A 19,489-nucleotide genomic window follows, 5' to 3' on the forward strand; every position below is an offset into this window, starting at 1 on the left:
ACATCACTTTCATGGTGAAGAAACTAATGACCTCTGTCATGTCTTGGCTGAGGAGCTGGTCAAAGAGCATGTGGGAGAAAGAGGGCTCAGAACTTCTTTCATGTCACCTTCCTTTTCTGTTGCAGCTCATATGTAGCTCTGGATTTAAACTATTTTAAATGTGCTTAAATTGGTGTAGAGAAGCTGCTGCGGTTGTTTATGAGGCTGTACATTCATGGTAATGACACACTATTGCCACACGCCTTATAACAGATGCCGTTTGCGGTGGCCCGGACTGTTGTTCAGAAGGCAAATGGCCTCCCAAGTATTCGAACTATGCTGCATGTAAGCCACCCAACAGTAAAGAAGACAGCAGTCTCGCTGCTCAGGAACTTATCTCGCAACACCTCTCTGCAAAGTGATATAGGTGAGCAAAGACTAACATTGTCTCTTGGCATTTCTTTTTCTGTTCTCTTTATGTTAAACTTTCCTTCTTTAAATAAAAAAAAAAAAGTGGGGTTTTAGGTCAGATACTTGCAGTCATTTTACAGGGTTGAAAATAAAGAGTTTCGCCTAAGAAAGACTCTAACCTCAAGTTCTCTCTAAATTGTGCATTCACCATCAGATACTTCCATTGATGTTACTTTCAGAAAATACATAATGGAAGTAAAATCTACACAGATTTGGAGAGGGAGTTTTTCTGCTGCTTATAATAGGGTAAAGGAAGGTGAGTGCTGAGTTCTGTGCTGCCACAGCTTTGTAATCCTTTGGGAGAAATCATAGCACATCTCCAGTTCTTCTGGCAAAAATAATATTTTCTTTTTTAGACACAAAACTTTGGAAGCTTGTAGCTCACGCAGTTTTCCTGCGTAGGTTTTTTGAGAATGGAAGCTAGAAGATGCTATAGAGAAAATAGTTCAAACTTTTTGGATGACCTTATTCCTCAAATGCTATAATTATTTTCACATCAGAAGCCATTTCTATTCCGAATATTTTTTTTCAGTTCAAAGTATATTTGAAATTTTTTCCTACTGATAGGATAAAATAAATTCACATAATTTGTTGTCTATTCTGTGTTCCCACCGGAGGAGGAAGGGGAAATCACAGGCATACAGCTGGTTCGTGGGGCAGATAAACCTCCAGAATTCTGCAGAAGTCTCCTGGGCACTGTTTAATCCTTAGAGAACATTTCCTATTAATGAAAATATTATAATATGTTGTTGGGCTGATTTCACAGGGATAATCCATATGGTGTTAAAAATTACAAGTGGTGAATGCTCCAGAAAGAGTAGGAATTAACCCGAGAAGAAGAAATTGGGATTTCATCAGGAAAATAGTTTATGAAAGAATGTGGGAAAGACAGAATAGCGTGAAGCTTTGGAGAGATGTGCTTCGTCTTGCACATTCACATTCATTTTCTTGCTTTATCCATGGTAGGAAGCACTGGGAGAATTTCAGGTAAACCTTTTCTCCATGAAAAGGTGTGAATTCAGGTCAAATTCTCCAAATAATTTTGGCCAAAGGAAAACATTTGGAAGAGCATACTGTTTCCTAGATAAAGTGTCTGTATTTATCAAGCAAAATGAATCTTTGATATGAAATTGAGATTAATTTAATATAAAACATCTCTAAAAGTTAAATGATTGCAAAACATCAGAAAATTTCCTATTTTACTCGAAAAAATAACATTCATTCTGAACAGATGTTTTCAAGACACCGCCAAATGTATACTTTCTAAAAATCCCTTTCCTTGATTTACCAATGGAAGAAAAAATGGGCTATCATGTCTGACATAATTGCTTTGACTGATACTTAGCATAACAGGTGGTTCATCCAGTTTTAAAGGTCCTTTCCTAAATTGCATGTAATTTAATGTCAGTGTACATGAACCTTGTCACCAACCCATCTGGAAGAACGAACAGAACTCACACAGAGCAAAGCACTCTGTCCAAGTGAAACACTGGTCACGGAGGGAAGAATAGCCCAAAATGCCCCAAAATGCCCAGTGCTCCTTCTTACAGTGGGATCAGCTGGCTATGTCCTATTGCTTTAATTTTCTCCATCCACACAGCACAGATCTCACAATATACAGTAGGACTCAGTTGCTGTCCAGAGCTGCTGTTTGCTGTTTGGTTGGCTAGTAGGGTCACATCCAGTGCGGTGTTTCTTGAGTAGGGACAGATTTCAGAACAGGACATTCTTCTCAACACACCAGCTCAGAAGGCTGAGTGTGTGCATCCCCTTATAGCCGACCATTGACAAGTTCAGCAGTAAAAATTGTGCTGTAGTCCCCCTTTCTCGGTGTGCTGTATATCACTATACCCATGATTACCTATAGGACACACAGGGTTCCTCAGGAAGTGGCAGCCCGCTGCTAGTGTGTGCCTAAGGACCTCACTACAAATTGCGAGGATGTTATGTAGGTTTGAAACCATGACTCTGCTGTGGGAGCACACAGCACCCTGGTAGGTGATAACGGGAGGAGCAAGGTCTTGCGGGACCCCTGGATAAATAATGCACCTGTTAGTAATGGAGTTGCTTGTCTCTCTTCCAACTTGTAGCTAGAGAAGTTTTGCCTGATTTGGTCTCAATACTTCCTGAGTCTGTCCCAGGGTCTGATATTGTTTGTGAAACCACAGCGTCCATCTGCTACACCTTGTACAATTTGACCCAGAGCAGTTCTCACAACGCACGGCTTCTCCTGAGTGCTGATGGCATACCGAAGATTATTACCATCAGCATGAATGACGGGTAAGATGGTTGAGAAGCCTTCCTCACCCCCTCCTTTCCCTGGGGAAAAAAAGAAACTGCAAGCTCGGCCACCTGGGGGGAAAAAACACTGCATCTTAAGGTATAGGACAGCTTAAACAAGTGACTCTGATCTGAATAGAATTGCGCATATTGGGAAATACAGAAAAATCTCATATAACAATTGTTCCATCCACAGCTAAATTTGCCATGTTCCAGCATTTTAAATAGTTCCTCAGAAGATGACAGCACGATATTATCTGTATTCTAATATATGTATTGGCTGACCATCAGATCTTATCTATCCCCAAAAAGTTTCTATAGTTCCTGTTCTTTGTAACACAGCCCTGATAATCTTTAGCAGAAAAGTGCGGAGATAGATACATTTTATAGAGCTGATAGAACTGTACTTAACAATTATTTATGAAAGGGCATTTTAGATAATAGATGTTGAATTTCCTTTAATCATTATTTAATATGTAATCACATGGAACCAATGTTTACTCAAAAGAGAATAATTAATACTTTGTGAATATGAATAATTATTCTGTTTGCCTTCCTCTCTCTTTACAAAATAAAAGAGGAAATTCATCTCAGTAAAGGAGGCCTCATGAGCCTTTGAATACTTTATAGCCTATCTAACTAGGAGATTTTAAAACCAGAGATTCTACCTGCTGGAAAGATCCTTTCAAATGCTTGTTATGTTGAGGTATATTTTCCTGAACTGAATATGAACAGTATGATAACTGCCTTAAGATGAAGGCTATAGAGTACTTCATTTCTCTCTAATTTTGAAGAATGAGTGATGCAGGGAGGTATGTTGCATTTGTTTCAGTAGTCAGGACAGCATGAAATGTGCTAGAATACCCAAAGAGCAGTAAAACAGCATTTAGGAGGAGAGAGAGAGAGAAAAAAAATACTATGAGGTTACATTTGCTGAAGTTTGCACATGCACTGTGATTATGAAGTGGGAATTTAAACACATTTTATGTTTTTCTTCCCCCCCCCCCCTCCCCCCCCCCAAATTGCAGTAGTATGTTCAGCAAAGCTAGTAGGGCTGCTTCAGTCCTCCTCTACTCCTTGTGGTCACATACCGATCTCCACAGTGCTTACAAAAAGGTAAGATGTGAGTTCGAGCAAAGGTATGTAATCTGTCCTTTTGGACCGAGAACCCTCTCATTTGTCCTCTGGGGCCCTTAGCACTTCTGTACTGTTAAGAAACAACCTACAATAGGATTTCAAGTGGGCTCTGAATTTGATATTTCTGTTACTTGTACTTAATCCTGCAGAAGTAATGCATGCCATTAATTTTTGCTCATCTGTGTTCATATTCTCTCCCTCTGCGGTTTTTATATCCACTGGTAAAGTTTATGAAAAACATTGCTGCTGCCTGCCAGAAGTCTGAGGCGGTGAGAAGGGATGCGCAGTAGGTGTCTGTCCACCGCTGACCGAACCAAGCTGACACAGAGGCCCTCAGGTGCCAGCAAAAGCAAGGGCAGGGCGAGGGAGCTTCCTGCTCTAAAGCCAGAGCAGTTTTGTTTTCCTTGTTGTTTGTATGGTCTGCGAGCCCAGGTGTTAGTTATATTCAAACAAAAAGGTAGGGCCTGGGAAAGGTGTTGGCAAATGTTTACTGCGACAGTCAAAATCAAACAAAAAATGACCAGCATGAATCAGCCAACAAAACAGTTTGTTCCTTTCCTTTTGAAGCTCTGTGGCTGCTTTTTTTTTTTTTACTTCAACCTACCTACCTTCAACCTGCATTTCAAACTGTTTTCATTCCTTGTTTTCTTGCTGTTCAGAATTTGTCACCTAAAATTCCCTATAACCTAAAACTATTCCATTTCTAAAAGCTCTAGCCTTTAGCATTTATTAGTCAGCTTGTTTCTTCTTGTAGATTTTTTGTTGAAATTTGCTCAAAAAAAGTTTCTTAGTGTAGTATCCCTTGACAGTCTTACATCACACTCAGCAATACACTGCCCCAGAAACCAGAAATCTGCGTTGAAGAATAAGGGTGTTGTACCCACATAAACTCTAACCAGATTTTGATGTTTCTGGGTTTTTGCAACTACATTCCTGACTTTACTATATAGCAATATCCCTGATGGCATGAATTTTCTGAAGTCACTGGTACTTTGGGTATGCCTATAAGACACATTTGTCAGGTCTGAGTTTCAAAAAATGCTGATTATTTGCTGTTCCTGTGCAAATTGGGTCCTCTGCAGACATCAGGTACAACACTGAAAACTGCAGGCCACCTAATGCCTAGACATTTTTGAAAACTCAGTCTAATAAGCCAGAGAAATCACTTGCTCAAACACAGCTGATAAAATCCTGAATCATTTTGGCATTGCTCCATACTTTTTGTTCAGATAGGGTTAATCTCAGCTGACATTAGTCACCTAAGAGTTAGGAGTCTGTAGAGCTGAGCTAGAAGAATAGGCTCCCCGTACAGCCGGTGGAGAGAGTTAAGCAACTCCAATGATTCATCTCACCTGACTTAGACTGGACAGGGTCACTCCTGGGAGATGCCTATTCTGTTGCTGTTGACTGTAGAGGACTCTGCCTAGACCCTTACCATGGCACCATATCTCGCTTTTAGGCAGTGGAACCCACCCTTCACTTGCAGGATCAACACTGAAGATAACGAATTATTCTGTTTCTTTCATTCCAAAGGCTGACTTTAAGAAGGCGGATTTCATCAATACCCGGACCACAAAAGCCTTTAACTCACTAAAAGATTGAATCAGATCATAACACCACTGAAGACAAATGAGATCATACGTCAGTTAACGTAACTATCTTCACGCGGTTGGTGTTGCCATCATGAATCAGAAAGTATCATCTCAGAAAAAAGAGGCTGATTTTATATAGGACCTGAGTGACCAGAGGATAGCTGTTTTGTGTTTTTAATCCTAATCACCTTGTTGTCACTGTATATATCAATTTAAGAAGCTTATTTCAATATAAGAATAACCAAAGATGGATTCTTCAGGATGTCTGAGGTGAAGTTTCATCCAGGTTGACCACTAGTCAGAGCTTCAGATGACTGTCTTTAGTCTAACAGGCATTTTTACAGAGAGGTTTGAAATGCTGATTGGCAGCAAATTCTTTTCAGACTGTTTTATACAGATAGTTTTCTACAGTGGGTAAGCATCAAGTGCACTGCTCAGGACATAGTAATTTTTCACCCTTTTGTTTCTTCCCACCTGCTTAATAAGAACCTTCAGTCTCTGTGAGTATACACAAGAAGCTGTTTCACTACCTGCATTATAAAAGCACCAATGAAGTTAAAATGATTATTTTTTTATTGCTTGTATTCATGTGCTCACTGATTCTTAAGCCTCTTTCCTTTGAGATTTCATCAGCAACAAAACTGATTTTACATAGGTCATATCATCCCTTGCTCCTCTCATCCTCCCTCACATGGCTGTTGGAATTTATAACTGTGTCCAGAAAGGGTTTAAACTAGAACCACTATGTTTCAGACACTTTGGGCTGAACTTAGACTCATCATTTTTGCTAATAGGTGGAAGAGTTATTTGCTGGTGTTTCAGTGATTATTGTAAGAAAATTGTGTTGTCAAAATGATTCTGTTGATAATCTATATATGGTAAAGGTGTGGAGTCTTTCCTTTATTTTTGAATAGATATACACACATGAGAGGTTAAACTCCGCGCTGCTTAAAGAATTCATCTGATCCTGCTTCATACTCTCTTACTTGAAATCATCATCCTCCCTACAGCAGTTACATGCAACGTGATAAGTGAAGGACTGTGTCTGCACATGTGGGAATAGGTAAGAAGAGGAGAAAAATTCCTAAGCACCTAAAGGCTGTTCCTATGATATGATCCTCAGAGAGGGAAAAGCAGCACTAAAAAACTCCATCTGATAGCTTTAGTGAGATTTATCTCAACAAACCAGTAGTTAAATTGTCGATTAAACTGATAGGAAATTCTTATATAAATATATAAATCTCTGTCAAATTGGATTATCAGATGATGTGACCTGGCATTACTCTTCTGAAATCAGGGGAACTAAGCTACATTTATGGCAACCAAGACTTTGGCATATGTATTGACAAGCCGTCCTACACAAATGGAGCCCATCCTGTACCCCCACGCTGAACTGCTGGTGCAGGAGGTATTACAGCTGTTCTTATCTTGAAGGGGATGCACAATCCTTCGAGTAGGGACATCACAGAGGAGATTATCAATCAGGTCTGTTCATTTCATCACTCATGGCCAAAGGTCTAGCTTCTACCAGAAACCTGCAACCAGCGGATTGTGACATTGCACTGTGCCTAAACATATTTCCGGATGTTGGGGGGGCTAAATTCTGCTGGTAGGTGCATATAGTTCCCCTAAGGTTCCCAGGAAGTCCTACACGTGCATGCAGAACAGAACATGTCCTGGGGAGTTAAGCAAACAATGCTGCTCTCCCATCACAGATCATTTTCATAGGTCTGTTAGACCTCCGCATTTGCTTTGAATAACTCAAATCAAATGCATTCCAGTAAAAGGTTTTAAAAATACTATTGTTTTTTTAAGAGGTCATTTTCAAAATACTCCAGGTCCAAAAACAACACAGGGGAAGGGAACTTACAGCACTGCATGTTGAGGAAATTGTTTTTATAATTTTTTTAAAAATATGATAGAAAACAGACAATTAAAATCTAACTTTTTCTTCTAACTTGTTAACCCAAGTAACACTGCATATGCCATGAATGAATAAACACCAGGAAACCTGGACAAGTTTACTTTTACTGCCCAAAAAGTAGTGGTAGGCAAAATTAATTTAAAAAGAGTAAACCTAAATATAAAGTAGCATGAGAATGAAGAACTGCAATCTAAAGATCAGGAAGGGGGCTTTTAGAAATACCCAAGTATTGGTTTAGCTCTGTGAAACTCACAAACTAAAAAAAAAAAAAAAAGCCCAATGCTGGGCATTTTCAGATGCCATACTTTTAGTATATCTGACTCCCCGTAAGATGTCCTCAAGAATGGGTTGCAAACTTTTTGGGTTGTTTCTATTGATAGTGTCCCTTTAAAATCAAAGCAGTGTTCAGAAGTCACAAAGAAGAATATCAGACCTGGCAACAACTGAAAGCTATAAACAGGGATGAGAAACGACGACACACCCTGTTACAACTGATCTCCTACTTGTATGCAATCAAAAACATTTCAGCAGGACTCCAAAGAAAGCAAAGAATGTTAGTCAGAGAAATAATAAAGTGTTCTCTCTAATGCAAAAAAAAATTGTCTTTGGTCTTTGTTGTTATTAGTGAGCCTGCTTGCTGCAATGCAGCAAATGTATTTTCAAGCCTTAGCCCTTCCTTTAAAAGGGCAAATTCATTTTTAAATTAAATCTAGGTACAGAGACTTAGATTTTTCTACAACAGGAGACTGTTACTGAAGGCAATCTGTGTAATGCTCCTGGTGGCATCAGAGTGCTCCTGCAAATAATTTATTTTTACTTACAAAATCTGCTACAGCTCTCTGTCCTATATTGCTGACCTATCAAAGCACCCGGCATCCTCTGTCTTCACCCCTCTTTAGTTGTTCTTTGCCAGTAAATGTTACCATGAGCCATATCACCACTGGAGATCTCAAACATAATTGAGATCATCCTCACCCTAGTCTTGGACTTGGGAACTATGACCTCCTCACTTGGTCTTTTACAGAGAGAAGATTTGAGACCTTGAATTTAAACATACTGGGTAGCATCCAAAGTGTCTTTGGCTGAATCAGGAACTGACCCCTGGGCCTCCTATCTTGAGATAGTGTCTTAACCACAACCCAGTTCAACAACCTTCCACTGAACTGTTTTAGTAGAAACTCTTAATTAGTATGGATAATGTTGTAGTAGATAACACAGAATATAGACATTAATTCATTGCAGGTGATTAGTCATTCCATTCCCCATTTGATCCTCATACCTTTTTTCTACTATCACTGCTCCTAAACATTAATGCTTTTTCTCCTCCCTCTCTTGCTAAACAGAATTCAACTATGTAAAATATTGCATTATATTGTGCACAGACGCAGGGTTTAGGTTACTTGGCTTTTTTAGGGGGGAGGGAAGGGGGATGTTCTTTTGAGTAGGAACATGCTATATATTAAGAAACATTCAGCCCTCATTTCTGGGCCCATGCAAAACTGCAGGTGAGATGAACTGGCACCATCATGAGCCGTGATACAAGACTCCAGGCCCTTTCACTGGCTACTGCTTAGCCTGGCAGTATGTCCTCAAAAGGCAGCTCATTAAAGCTGAGGGTATCTCAAGCTGCCTGTTTGCTTGTTACCATGTTTAGCCCTTAGGCTCCAGCTTGACAGAAGTGTTACATTTTCCTGTCTTTAGGGTTCAAGACCAAAGAGCCCCACAGTATTACTTCACAGCCCTCTTGGGAGGGTGGTTCATGACGTGATAGCCTAATGAGCACAGTCACACAAGCTATGCAAAAAGTGATGAGACTGATGTTTCCTAAGTTATTTCAACTCCAGCAGCTGCTCTTCCATTCTTTCGCTTTAATTGCTACTGATTAAAACCTCAGTTTGCATTCCTGACTCATATTCTAGACCCAGCCCATGGGGAAGATAACATGACCTTAAGGCATTGTCTGATCTGAGACAAAGATCTGGAAATAGCAGGAGAAATCAGACTGGAGAAAAAGCACGTTTGCGCTCAGCATCACAGTGCATCAAGGACAAGGCTTGAAGAATCAGGTGTAATATAACCATGTAAGTCTACGCTTAGCATGTTGGTTTAGATGTTGCACAGCATCTGCTCACTGAAAACCCAGCAGGGAGATTTGTTCAAATATACCAAAGACAAAAAGGGGTGTATAGCAGATAGTATAAATAGAGCAGGGTTTTGCCATTCTCCACGGTCATGCCTTGGATATTTTAATAGATTTGCATGTGACAAGGAAATAAGCCCATTTTATCTTATTTCACATGTTCAGAGCCAAAAACATTTTATTATACACAATAGAGGTATTGTCAGCTCAGGATCAGAAATTAGAGTTTGCTTGCACCCTTTATTCGGCTGTATCTTCCAGTGCTGCGTCCAGTGTGACTGCAACTAATTCAAGTTTAGGAATTTAAGATTTGATACTATTTTTTTTCCATTATGCAACCTAAGCTCCCATTCCCATAGCTGTATCCTATTATTCTTAGTGATCTCTCAGACCAGCCTAAATATCCACGGATATGACAAAGAGGAAGCAGGCATTTGCCTTACATGACCTTAGCAGCTGCAGTTTGGAGCCAATACTGCAAATTCCCGCAAGGTATCAGGGCCTTCTGCACATGCCCGTGCCCTTGGTCACAGAGCAGGCACCACCATGACCACGAAAGGTAACAGGGACACCAGCCACAAATACAGGGCTCGTCATTAGGCTTTTTATCTCCATGCTGACCACATATTCCCTCCAAAATTGTGCAAAGCCATCTTACCTATTCCTGCATTTTGCAATCTCTAAGCTGTAATCAGCTGTAGGACTATGAGCCAAGCTGCTGTCACTCACATCTTGAAAGGTGTTGGCCTCAAAGGTCCCTGGCTTGCTCTTGCTTTCTGGGGCTCAGAAGGACACCACTACTGCCTTGAACATATTTAGACATCTGGGAGTCCCTGTAACTTAAATAAGACATTTCGGTTCTCCCTCAGTTCTAGAGAGATCTAAGGGCATTGTCTGACCCTCAAAAAATATGTCTTACTGCGTGTTGACCAGGAACTGAAACAGACAAACTTGAACCATTAGGTGAACACAGAAAAATGATGAAGAGTGAAAGGGGTTTTTTAGCTGCTGCCTAAGAGGGTAATATCTTTCAGAAAGTTCAGAAACTTTCTGAAGCCCATGAAGGTTATAAGATAATGGGCCCCAGCCAGAATAGCTGTGTTTGGCTTAGAATAACAACAAAATAAATCAGTAACGTTGTAGTATCAGTGTTGAGCTCCGCCTGGAAAGTACACTGCGCTTCAGGATACATAAGCACACTTGAGTTTAACTCAAAACACTGGACATCAGGCATAGCCCAAAACTATGCATGAATTTAAACCCCACACAGTTAAGGCTGGAGAAGCTTGGATGTGACGTGCAGGATGAATGATCTGTAACTGACATTAAAATAGACCTTGTAGAATAAAAGCTGTTAACTAAAAGCAAGGAAATAGTGTAAAGAGGAAATATGCTTTTTCATCATAAAACTTCCCCTTTGTAATAAAAGTATTGCTTGGTGGCATAGCTGGGGCACATTTGTGCAGTGCTTACCTTTGCGTTTGCATTGCAGTTAACAACACGGTGACACGCAACCACACGTGAGAGAACAATGGAAGCTTTCAAAGACAACCTTTATCCTTGAGGAGGGACAGGGCAGCCATATGGGCTGTCAGCTCTCTCTGCGAGCACATTGGATTAGGTGTGTTACCCGGCTCCTGCTTTGTGCTCAAAATGAAAGCTGGGATTCCAGGAATTTTAGTCTGGTTTTTTGAAAATTAAAATAAGGATCCTTAAGAAGTTTTCTGATGCAAGGAAAAAAGCTGCTCTAAACTTATGATACATATAGCCTTGAAATAATATTTTATTAATAGGATCATATTTGTTGTTTTGAAAGCATACAGACAAAGATTAGAGGTTTTAAAATAAAAGAAGGTGTGATGAGGAGCCCAGGCCTGATGATATACACACTGATGAAAAGGAGAATCTACAAACCAATATTTGCAAGCAGCATTGTTGTAGGTATTTTGGGGTTTTGTTTTGGGGTTTTTTTTTTTTTAAATGTTGCTACTACTCAACCTGAAAATACTTAAAACCTGGGAATCCAGAACTGATGCTTTGGATAGCTGCAATGTTCCTGCAGATGTTATTGCAAAAGTTTTGGCACAGCTTAAATGACACAAAGAGATGGAAGAAAAATTGTCTTCTGGTGTAAAAGACTGAAGCAGAGGCATTTGAAAGAGGTGTGAGTGCCAGAGCGGTTCATCAAGGAAGGGGCAGGAAAGCCGGCAGGCGGGGAGGGGGCAGGGAGGGAGCTGGCTTCTCTCTGCTGGCAGGGGAGGGATGCTGAGCCTCCAGTGAGAAGTGTTACCGGACAGGGTCAGGCAGCAAATGCTGTCCTGGAAAAAAGTATGAGATGGGTAAACTGGGAAAGTGAGAAAGGCTAAGCAATGTGTTTGCAAAAGAAAGGAGAAACTTCAGAAGCTCTGAAATTCGCTTGGCAGAAAGCAAGACCATCTGGATGCTGAGTCAGAGGTGCTTCCAGCACCTCCAGCAAGGACGACTTACCTCGGGAGACCCTCACTGCAAACCATGACAGGATTGCACACAACTCCCTTCCCAACTTGTACGTGGAGCCAACGAGAAGCTGGAGTGGATGTTGCCACGGTTTAAGGGCTGGGCGTTGCTAAGGGGTTTTGGTTTGCAGGTTTCTGAAGCCCTGCACACTGAGCTGGGAGATGCCAGCATAGGTCTGGCACTGGCCTCTTGTACAGCCACATCTGCGAGCTGGCAGCCTGGCCAGTGCCGTGCCTGCTGAATAAACACTGTGGATTACCTGTCCACCAAGGACTTTCTTCCTAATTAGATCAGTTATTTTCTACTGTTACGAAGAAAGGCAGACAGATTTACCAGTACCTGGGCTTAGGGTTGTAATTAAGTTATTGTGGAGGTAATTATGGATAGTAAATAGGGCACAATGAATTCTGTAGTCTATAATATGCTCACCTGTAAAAGAAGTGGTATTTAGTACACCTGAAAGACATGCACCTGCATTTTAGAGGCAACCTCATGTTCTTCACGTCTACTGCAGTGGCTACAGCTGTAGATATGAAAGATGTAGATTTAAAAGTTGGGCACCACTGTTGCCATTTTGTGTATTTTTAATGAAAAAGCGCTTTCAAATCCTACTGTTCTGACTCAGAGAGGCTAAAAAAGAAGCCCAACCCCCCCACCCTGATCCACCGCAGCACAGCACTGGAGCAGCTTTGAAGGAACGTTTGCTAGTCCACGTGCAAGTTTTGACTTCGACAAAATGGCAGGCACGTATCATCTGCTCTGTCACTGCATACGCAGGGCCAGACAGCAGTTTGGCTCATGGCAACCACCTCTGGCCTGTTCTTCAGCCCTGTGAGGCTCTACACATCTGCGTATGGTCCTGAATCAGCGCCTTGTTTTTCCCCCCGACTGCCGCAGCAAAAGCGATGCTCTCAGCTAGCCGCATGCTGCACGTCGGGCTGGCTCCCCTCCAGCACCCGCCGTGACAGTGCAGGGCAGGACGCCATGCAGCGGGGACACCCACGGGGGGCTTTATGGAGCAGGCAGGTGGCCTGTGGGACAGATGTTTTGGCAAGGATTGTACAAACAAGCTTGGGGTGGGCACAACATGGCAGCCTGGGGGGGCTCTGAGCAGCGCAGAAGCGAACGGCTGCTTTCCACCTGTCCTGTGGGCACTCACTCCTTGTGGAAAACGCGTTTAGAAGCATCGATCAAACAGTCATGTTAGCTGCGGCTGGCAAAACCCTTGGAAAGTGCATGTCTGCTCTCAGGTTCTCCACTAAAGTCAGCAAACAGCAATTAGTTCATTCCCAGCCACGAAAAAAAACAAAGGTAAATAAGGTGTAGCCCTTGACAATGGTTCCTGATCTCTCGTGAGTTTATACCAACCTCCTGCAGCAGATGTGTATTTTGCTCTGCCACTGTTTCCACTCGTGCAGTCTGGTTGTAGGGCCTTGGCTAGGATTTTTTTCTCTGTAGACACGCAGATTAAAAAAAAAAAAATCAGTGTAACATCTCAAGCCGGAGCAATCTTTTAACAAAATTCTTGTTAATCATGAAATTCTTCTTAAACACTCATGACCCTGTAGCTTGGGCAAGAAGGCATTCTCCTACCTGCTATCAGCATCACTGGCAAGGTATCTCTCCTTCACCCCGGGCAGTCCCCAGGATGTTTAGCTCTGGCTGCAAGCAAAGCCCCAGCAGGACCTGCCACCTTCACAAAAAGAACAGCAAATAGCCCATAGTTTACACTGACTTGTGCTGCCGCCCATTAAGCAAAGGCATCCTGATTGGAGGGGGCCAGTTTAATTTCTACATTCATGCCATGTAACAATAGCTTTTTCAGGGTAAGAAGAGGAAGGAGAGGAGGAAAAGAAAAGGAGTGTTTCTGTGAAGATCTTCCCAACATTTTTTCTCTTTCTAGGTCATAACAATAACACTCCTCCTAAGCTAAGCAAAATATTATTCTTCACCCACCCCCCCTCCAAGATAAAGCAATTAATGTTTTTTTGAGAATCTCTTTGTACCACGGGCTTGCTGAAAACTGCAAACATGCTGTAAAGTACAAATCCTTTTTGCTTTGGCTTGGCAGACACTCTCTGAAGGTGACATCTCACTGGTGCAGCTGAGACCAGAAATAATCCAGCAGTCCCATCTCCGCTCCCACGTCAAAGTCAGTTCCATCTCCTGTAAATTTAGCAGTGAGGTCAGGGTAACATATTGCTTACCTCCATATAACCCAAAGTACATTCCCAGACACAGAAAAGTCAGGACAGGGTGGAGGGAAGGGAGGTTCCCAGAACAAAGGATGTTGCAAGTGTGGCTAGAGGATTTTCTTCCCAGAACAAAGTGAGATACATCCGTTTGGGTCCTTCTTCATTACAACATTAGTTGTGTTAAAAAACACACTTGGGCGCATGCATGCACATACATGTTTTGCAGTACCTCTATATACAAAGAACTGAATCCTCCAGGAGAGTGAGAGGGGATTTAAGAACATGGGCCCTGTAAGGGATACCCCTGAAACAAAAGGTAGCTCATTGCCAGTGGTAGGAGGTTTCAGAGGCTCTCAGGATTGCTTTCCAACCTGCCATTTCACTCGAAAGGGACGTATCAAGAGATGCAGCCTAGATCACTGAAACTTTGTTCGCATGCAAGGTAATTTCTGAAGGGACAAGAGAGCCATAGCAAATGTCTTATGCCTATTTATTACTCTCTGAAGAGCTTTGGTGGGAAGCATCTTCAGTAATATTGTTCTAGGTGTTGGACTCCCATATTTCCCCAAACATACTTCTCAGAAACGTACCACGAAGTCTGAGATGGTGGTTTGTGGGAATACCCCAGCATTTCTGTGTAAAGTGGTATTTTAAAGCCCTGCGTGCTCATATTCCTTCTTGATGCCAGCTCACTTAACTGTCACTGGCTTTCGCCCATGGCTGAATTTAGCAGACTGTCCCCATATTGCATCACTTGCCATTTTCTTCTCCCCGCTATGACTTTTTCAAACCTGTGAACCCTTCCCTGCATAGCTCTGACCCTTGTAATTTACAGGTAAGGAGATGCAACAGCTTTCTCACACCTGTGCTGTAAAGTACATGGTTCTTTGCATCTGATTGATTGATAATTGCATCCACTATAGAGATTTCGTAGGATAAAATCTGTTTGGAGTCCTTTTTCAAAGGCTCCTTATATGAGACACCTGTCCCCATAAACAGCTTTCTACCCTAAGGGCTTTTAGGGGTGCAGGAGGGGTAGTTCTGTAAAAGCTGAGCTTGTAGTTTGATATAAACAACAATGTGGTAAAATTGCAGGTTGTAAAAAAAATATAATAATTAAATCACCACACTTTGGATTTTCAAGATCTGTTAAAAGCTTTCTGTAACTGAAGCTATAACTTTTTTTTTCCAGCAATAAGGTAACACACAATTTAGACTGTTTAAAAATCCTTCATGTTCATTGGCCTGTTGTTTTTAAATACTTCTCCTTAAACACAACCAGGTTTAGGGGCTCAGGAGCTTTGCCATCCTGCTCTTTCATTAGTGTCCCAGACAGGCATATTTGGGTAGAGCATCTATCCCCGTTAACATGCACATTATACGTTATGGATCATTACAGGTGGTCAGCTCTTCCAGACACACCAAATCAACTTATCGCTGTCCAGAACATTTCATTTCTTTTAATATGTGTTCTTGCTGGTCTCTGCAAAACACAGGCATGCTGCTCTCACAGTCACACTGCTACTGCTAATGCCTGCACTAGAGGCAGATGCAGGGTTTGGTCAGGGCTTACTACTGGAGATACCAGTGATTTTGTCATCCAGGAGTATTACAAGTAACTGAAAAAGTGTAAAAAAACCTTCAGGTTTGGATATGAATATTATTCAAGAGAAACAGGCTGTAAGTTTTGTGAAGTCAAGTTCACAACCTGAAGGTTGGAACCTGAAGGTGCACAAGTCCATGGGACCTGATGAGATGCATCCGTGGGTCTTGAGGGAAGTGGCGGATGAAGTGGCCAGGCCACTCTCCATCATATTTGAGAAGTCCTGGCAGTCCGGTGAAGTTCCCGCCGACTGGAAGAGGGGGAACATAACCCCCATTTTTAAGAAGGGTAAAAAGGAAGACCCAGGGAACTACAGGCCGGTCAGTCTCACCTCCGTGCCTGGCAAGATTATGGAGCAGACCCTCCTGGAGACTATGCTCAGGCACATGGAAAACAAGGAGGTGATTGGTGACAGCCAACACGGCTTCACTAAGGGCAAATCGTGCCTGACAAACTTGGTGGCCTTCTATGATGGGCTTACAGTGTTGGTGGATAAGGGAAGGGCAACTGACGTCATCTACCTGGGCTTGTGCAAGGCATTTGACACTGTCCCGCACAACATCCTTGTCTCTAAATTGGAGAGACATGGATTCGATGGATGGTGGATAAGGAATTGGCTGGATGGTCACACTCAAAGAGTTGTGGTCAACGGCTCAATGTCCAAGTGGAGACCGGTGACGAGTGGCGTTCCTCAGGGGTCGGTACTGGGACTGGCACTGTTCAACATCTTTGTCAGCAACATGGACAGTGGGATCGAGTGCACCCGCAGCAAGTTTGCCAATGACACCAAGCTGTGTGGTGTGGTCAACACACTGGAGGGAAGGGATGCCATCCAGAGGGACCTTGACAGGCTGGAGAGGCGGGCCCATGTGAACCGCGTGAAGTTCAACAAGGCCAAGTGCAAGGTCCTGCACGTGGGTCGGCGCAATCCCAAGCACGACTATAGGCTGGGCGAGGAATGGATTGAAAGCAGCCCCGAGGAGAAGGACTTGGGGGTATTGATTGATGAGAAGCTCAACATGAGCTGGCAGTGTGCACTTGCAGCCCAGAAAGCCATCTGTATCCTGGGCTGCATCAAAAGAGGTGTGACCAGCAGGTCGAGGGAGGTGATCCTGCCCCTCTACTCCGCTCTTGTGAGACCCTACCTGGAGTACTGCATCCAGCTCTGGGGGCCTCAGTACAGGAGAGACATGGAGCTGTTGGAGCGAGTCCAGAGGAGGGCCACAAAGTTCATCAGAGGGCTGGAGCACCTCTCCTATGAGGACAGGCTGAGAGAGTTGGGGTTGTTCAGCCTGGAGAAAAGGTGGCTCCGGGGAGATCTAATTGTGGCCTTCCAGTACCTGAAGGGGGCCTACAGGAAAGCTGGAGAGGGACTGTTTATCAGGGAGTGTAGTGACAGGACAAGGGGTAATGGGTTTAAGCTGAAGGAGGGTCGATTTAGATTAGATGTTAGAAAGAAATTCTTTACTGTTAGAGTGGTGAGGCACTGGAACAGGTTGCCCAGAGAGGTTGTGGATGCCCCATCCCTGGAAGTGTTTAAGACCAGGTTGGATGAGGCTTTGGGCATCCTGGTCTAGTGGAGGGTGTCCCTGCCTGCAGCAGGGGGGTTGGAACTAAATGATCTTTAAGGTCCCTTCCAATCCAAACCATTCTATGATTCTGTGAAGTTTCCTAGGAATACTTTGGCCTTCCTCAGGAGTGGAAACAAGACTAAGCTGCGTCAGGATCTACAACAGGGACACCCTCATCTTGACACACAGGCTCAAGTAGTGGGACAACAGAGATGTCAATTTTCAAGAAGTACAAGTCTCTGCACTGGGGGTGGAATAAGCCCAGCCATCAGTGCCAGCTGGGACTGACCAGCTGAGCAGGTGACCTGCTGAAAAGGGTCTGGCACTTACAGTGGACACCAACTGCAATTGGAACCAACAGCACACCTACATTGTGAATTGGGGACGTGGCATAACAGGCTATGTTAGGAGAAGCATGGCCAGCAGACCTAAGGAAATTGTTACCCCCATTCGGCAGGGAGTAACACTGCACTGGAGTGCAGTGACTTGAACCCTCCCAGTTCAAGAAAGGGCATGCCAAGAAACTGGAGAGAAACCAGCAGAGAGCTACCAAGGCAGTGAGGAACCTAGAGCACGTACGCTGTAAGAAGAGGCTGAAGGACATGGGCTTGTTTGGCCTGGTGAAGAGGAGGCAAAGCATGGATGTAAAACAATCCACCAGTACTTGCAAATAAGCCCCAGAGATGACAGAACCAAACTTGTCACAGTAGAGATAGGTGGTAAAGCAAGGGGCAACAGGACAACAACATCATTCTGAGGTTTGGGAGATTATGGGTAGGCATTAGGAAAAAAATTCTTACCAGGACAGTGATGCCACACTAGAAATGGTTAGAGATGCTCCATCCTTAACTCTTTTGAAGACTTGGCTAGAAAAAACCAGCATGGTAACTTGGTATTTCCTATTCTATGCATAGTGCAAATGGTGACATCTCCAGTGCAACCAAGACAGTTGCTGACAGCTGGTGACATTTCAATGGTGCTTCTGTGTTTGCTCCCCTTTAGTACTATAGAATCTCTACAGGAATTTAAAAGCTTCTTGGCATAAAGTGAAAGAATAACAAACTAGTTTAGGTTTGTGGGGACAGAAAGAGAAATTCTTCATGCTAACTTTAGCTTAAGACTAGAAAATATTTTCCAGTTGAAGATACTCTCATGCACTAGTTGGGAATCCAAACACCACATGGCCCTGCCTAGCTGCAAGAAGCAGACGAGAGCAAAATTTGTTCCAACTAATATTAACATTAACTTGACACTAAAACAAGAGGTTTTGACCTTCTAGTAGCATAAAGAAAATCCCTTTCTTATTTCCTAGCACAAAGCTTAGCTTCACAGCAAAACAGATAGTTTTTCACAGTTTTTGAATGCTTCTGTACTTTTTTGCTGTTGTTCTAATCAAGCAAACAGCTCTGCCTCCATGAAATTTCATACAACTCTTACTTGAAAAGTACATGTTGAGAAAAAAACCCAAACCTAACTTACAGACTTTCCTGAAGTGGGTCTTAAAATCATCACTCCAAAAGAGCTTCCTTATATCTATTTTCAGAATCTACCGTACTTTCGCTTGAGCCTTGATTTTTCACAACACTGATAGCTTCCTTTACCGCACTTCTATCCTTTCGTCGTCTCCTTTCAGTATAACTCTCACATTACAGCTGTAATAGCCGCTATCAGTCAGACTGGGCCAGCCTGGGAAATTCCTTTAGTCAACTCACTAATCAGGAGCTTATATGTGAGCCCCACATCAAGAAGCAGTCCAATCTCCTAAAGGACTTTGAGTCTTGCCTAGACGATGAATGAGCAATGCAGTCAATTGTGAAAAAGGTCTCAGATAAGGAGGAAACCTAACCTTGTTCATTAGCTGTTTTCACCAGCTATAATCAATGGATGGTTTCCAGGCAGATTGAAATCTTAGGCCCTCAGTGCAGATGTTCATATAATGTGGCATTTGTTTATCTCATTATAGTTACTGTGGATGTAAATTACCAAGTTCAGTAAGTAAAAATATTAGAGGTTATCATTAGTTAAAGTGCTAGGACTGGGATGTGTAGATTCATTTTGGTTTATGGGCCTTCATTCTTTTCATTATTTTTTTACCCTAGAC

The 19,489-nt window shown here is 42.6% G+C and overlaps 1 protein-coding gene across 3 annotated transcripts in view; it reads left to right on the plus strand.

The window, feature by feature from the left end:
* PKP2 (plakophilin 2) overlaps window positions 1-7,982 on the plus strand; it is a 45,226-nt gene extending 37,244 nt beyond the window's left edge. Inside the window, exons 10-15 of one of the 3 annotated variants that reach the window (XR_008574401.1) lie at window positions 253-406; window positions 2,541-2,730; window positions 3,759-3,846; window positions 5,401-5,518; window positions 6,374-6,522; window positions 6,757-7,982. Coding sequence is in view for 2 of the 3 variants with exons in the window: in XM_054806727.1 (XP_054662702.1) it covers window positions 253-406; window positions 2,541-2,730; window positions 3,759-3,846; window positions 5,401-5,469 (501 nt within the window). In the remaining variant the exon portion in view is untranslated. Of the gene's footprint in view, window positions 1-252; window positions 407-2,540; window positions 2,731-3,758; window positions 3,847-5,400 lie in introns of all 3 variants that reach the window. The other 2 variants (XM_054806737.1, XM_054806727.1) reach the window with 2 other exon arrangements.
* The last annotated feature ends 11,507 nt before the right edge of the window (window positions 7,983-19,489 follow it).

Source organism: Grus americana, chromosome 1 (genome assembly GCF_028858705.1).
Source record: "Grus americana isolate bGruAme1 chromosome 1, bGruAme1.mat, whole genome shotgun sequence".
Classification (NCBI taxonomy): Eukaryota; Metazoa; Chordata; class Aves; order Gruiformes; family Gruidae; genus Grus; species Grus americana.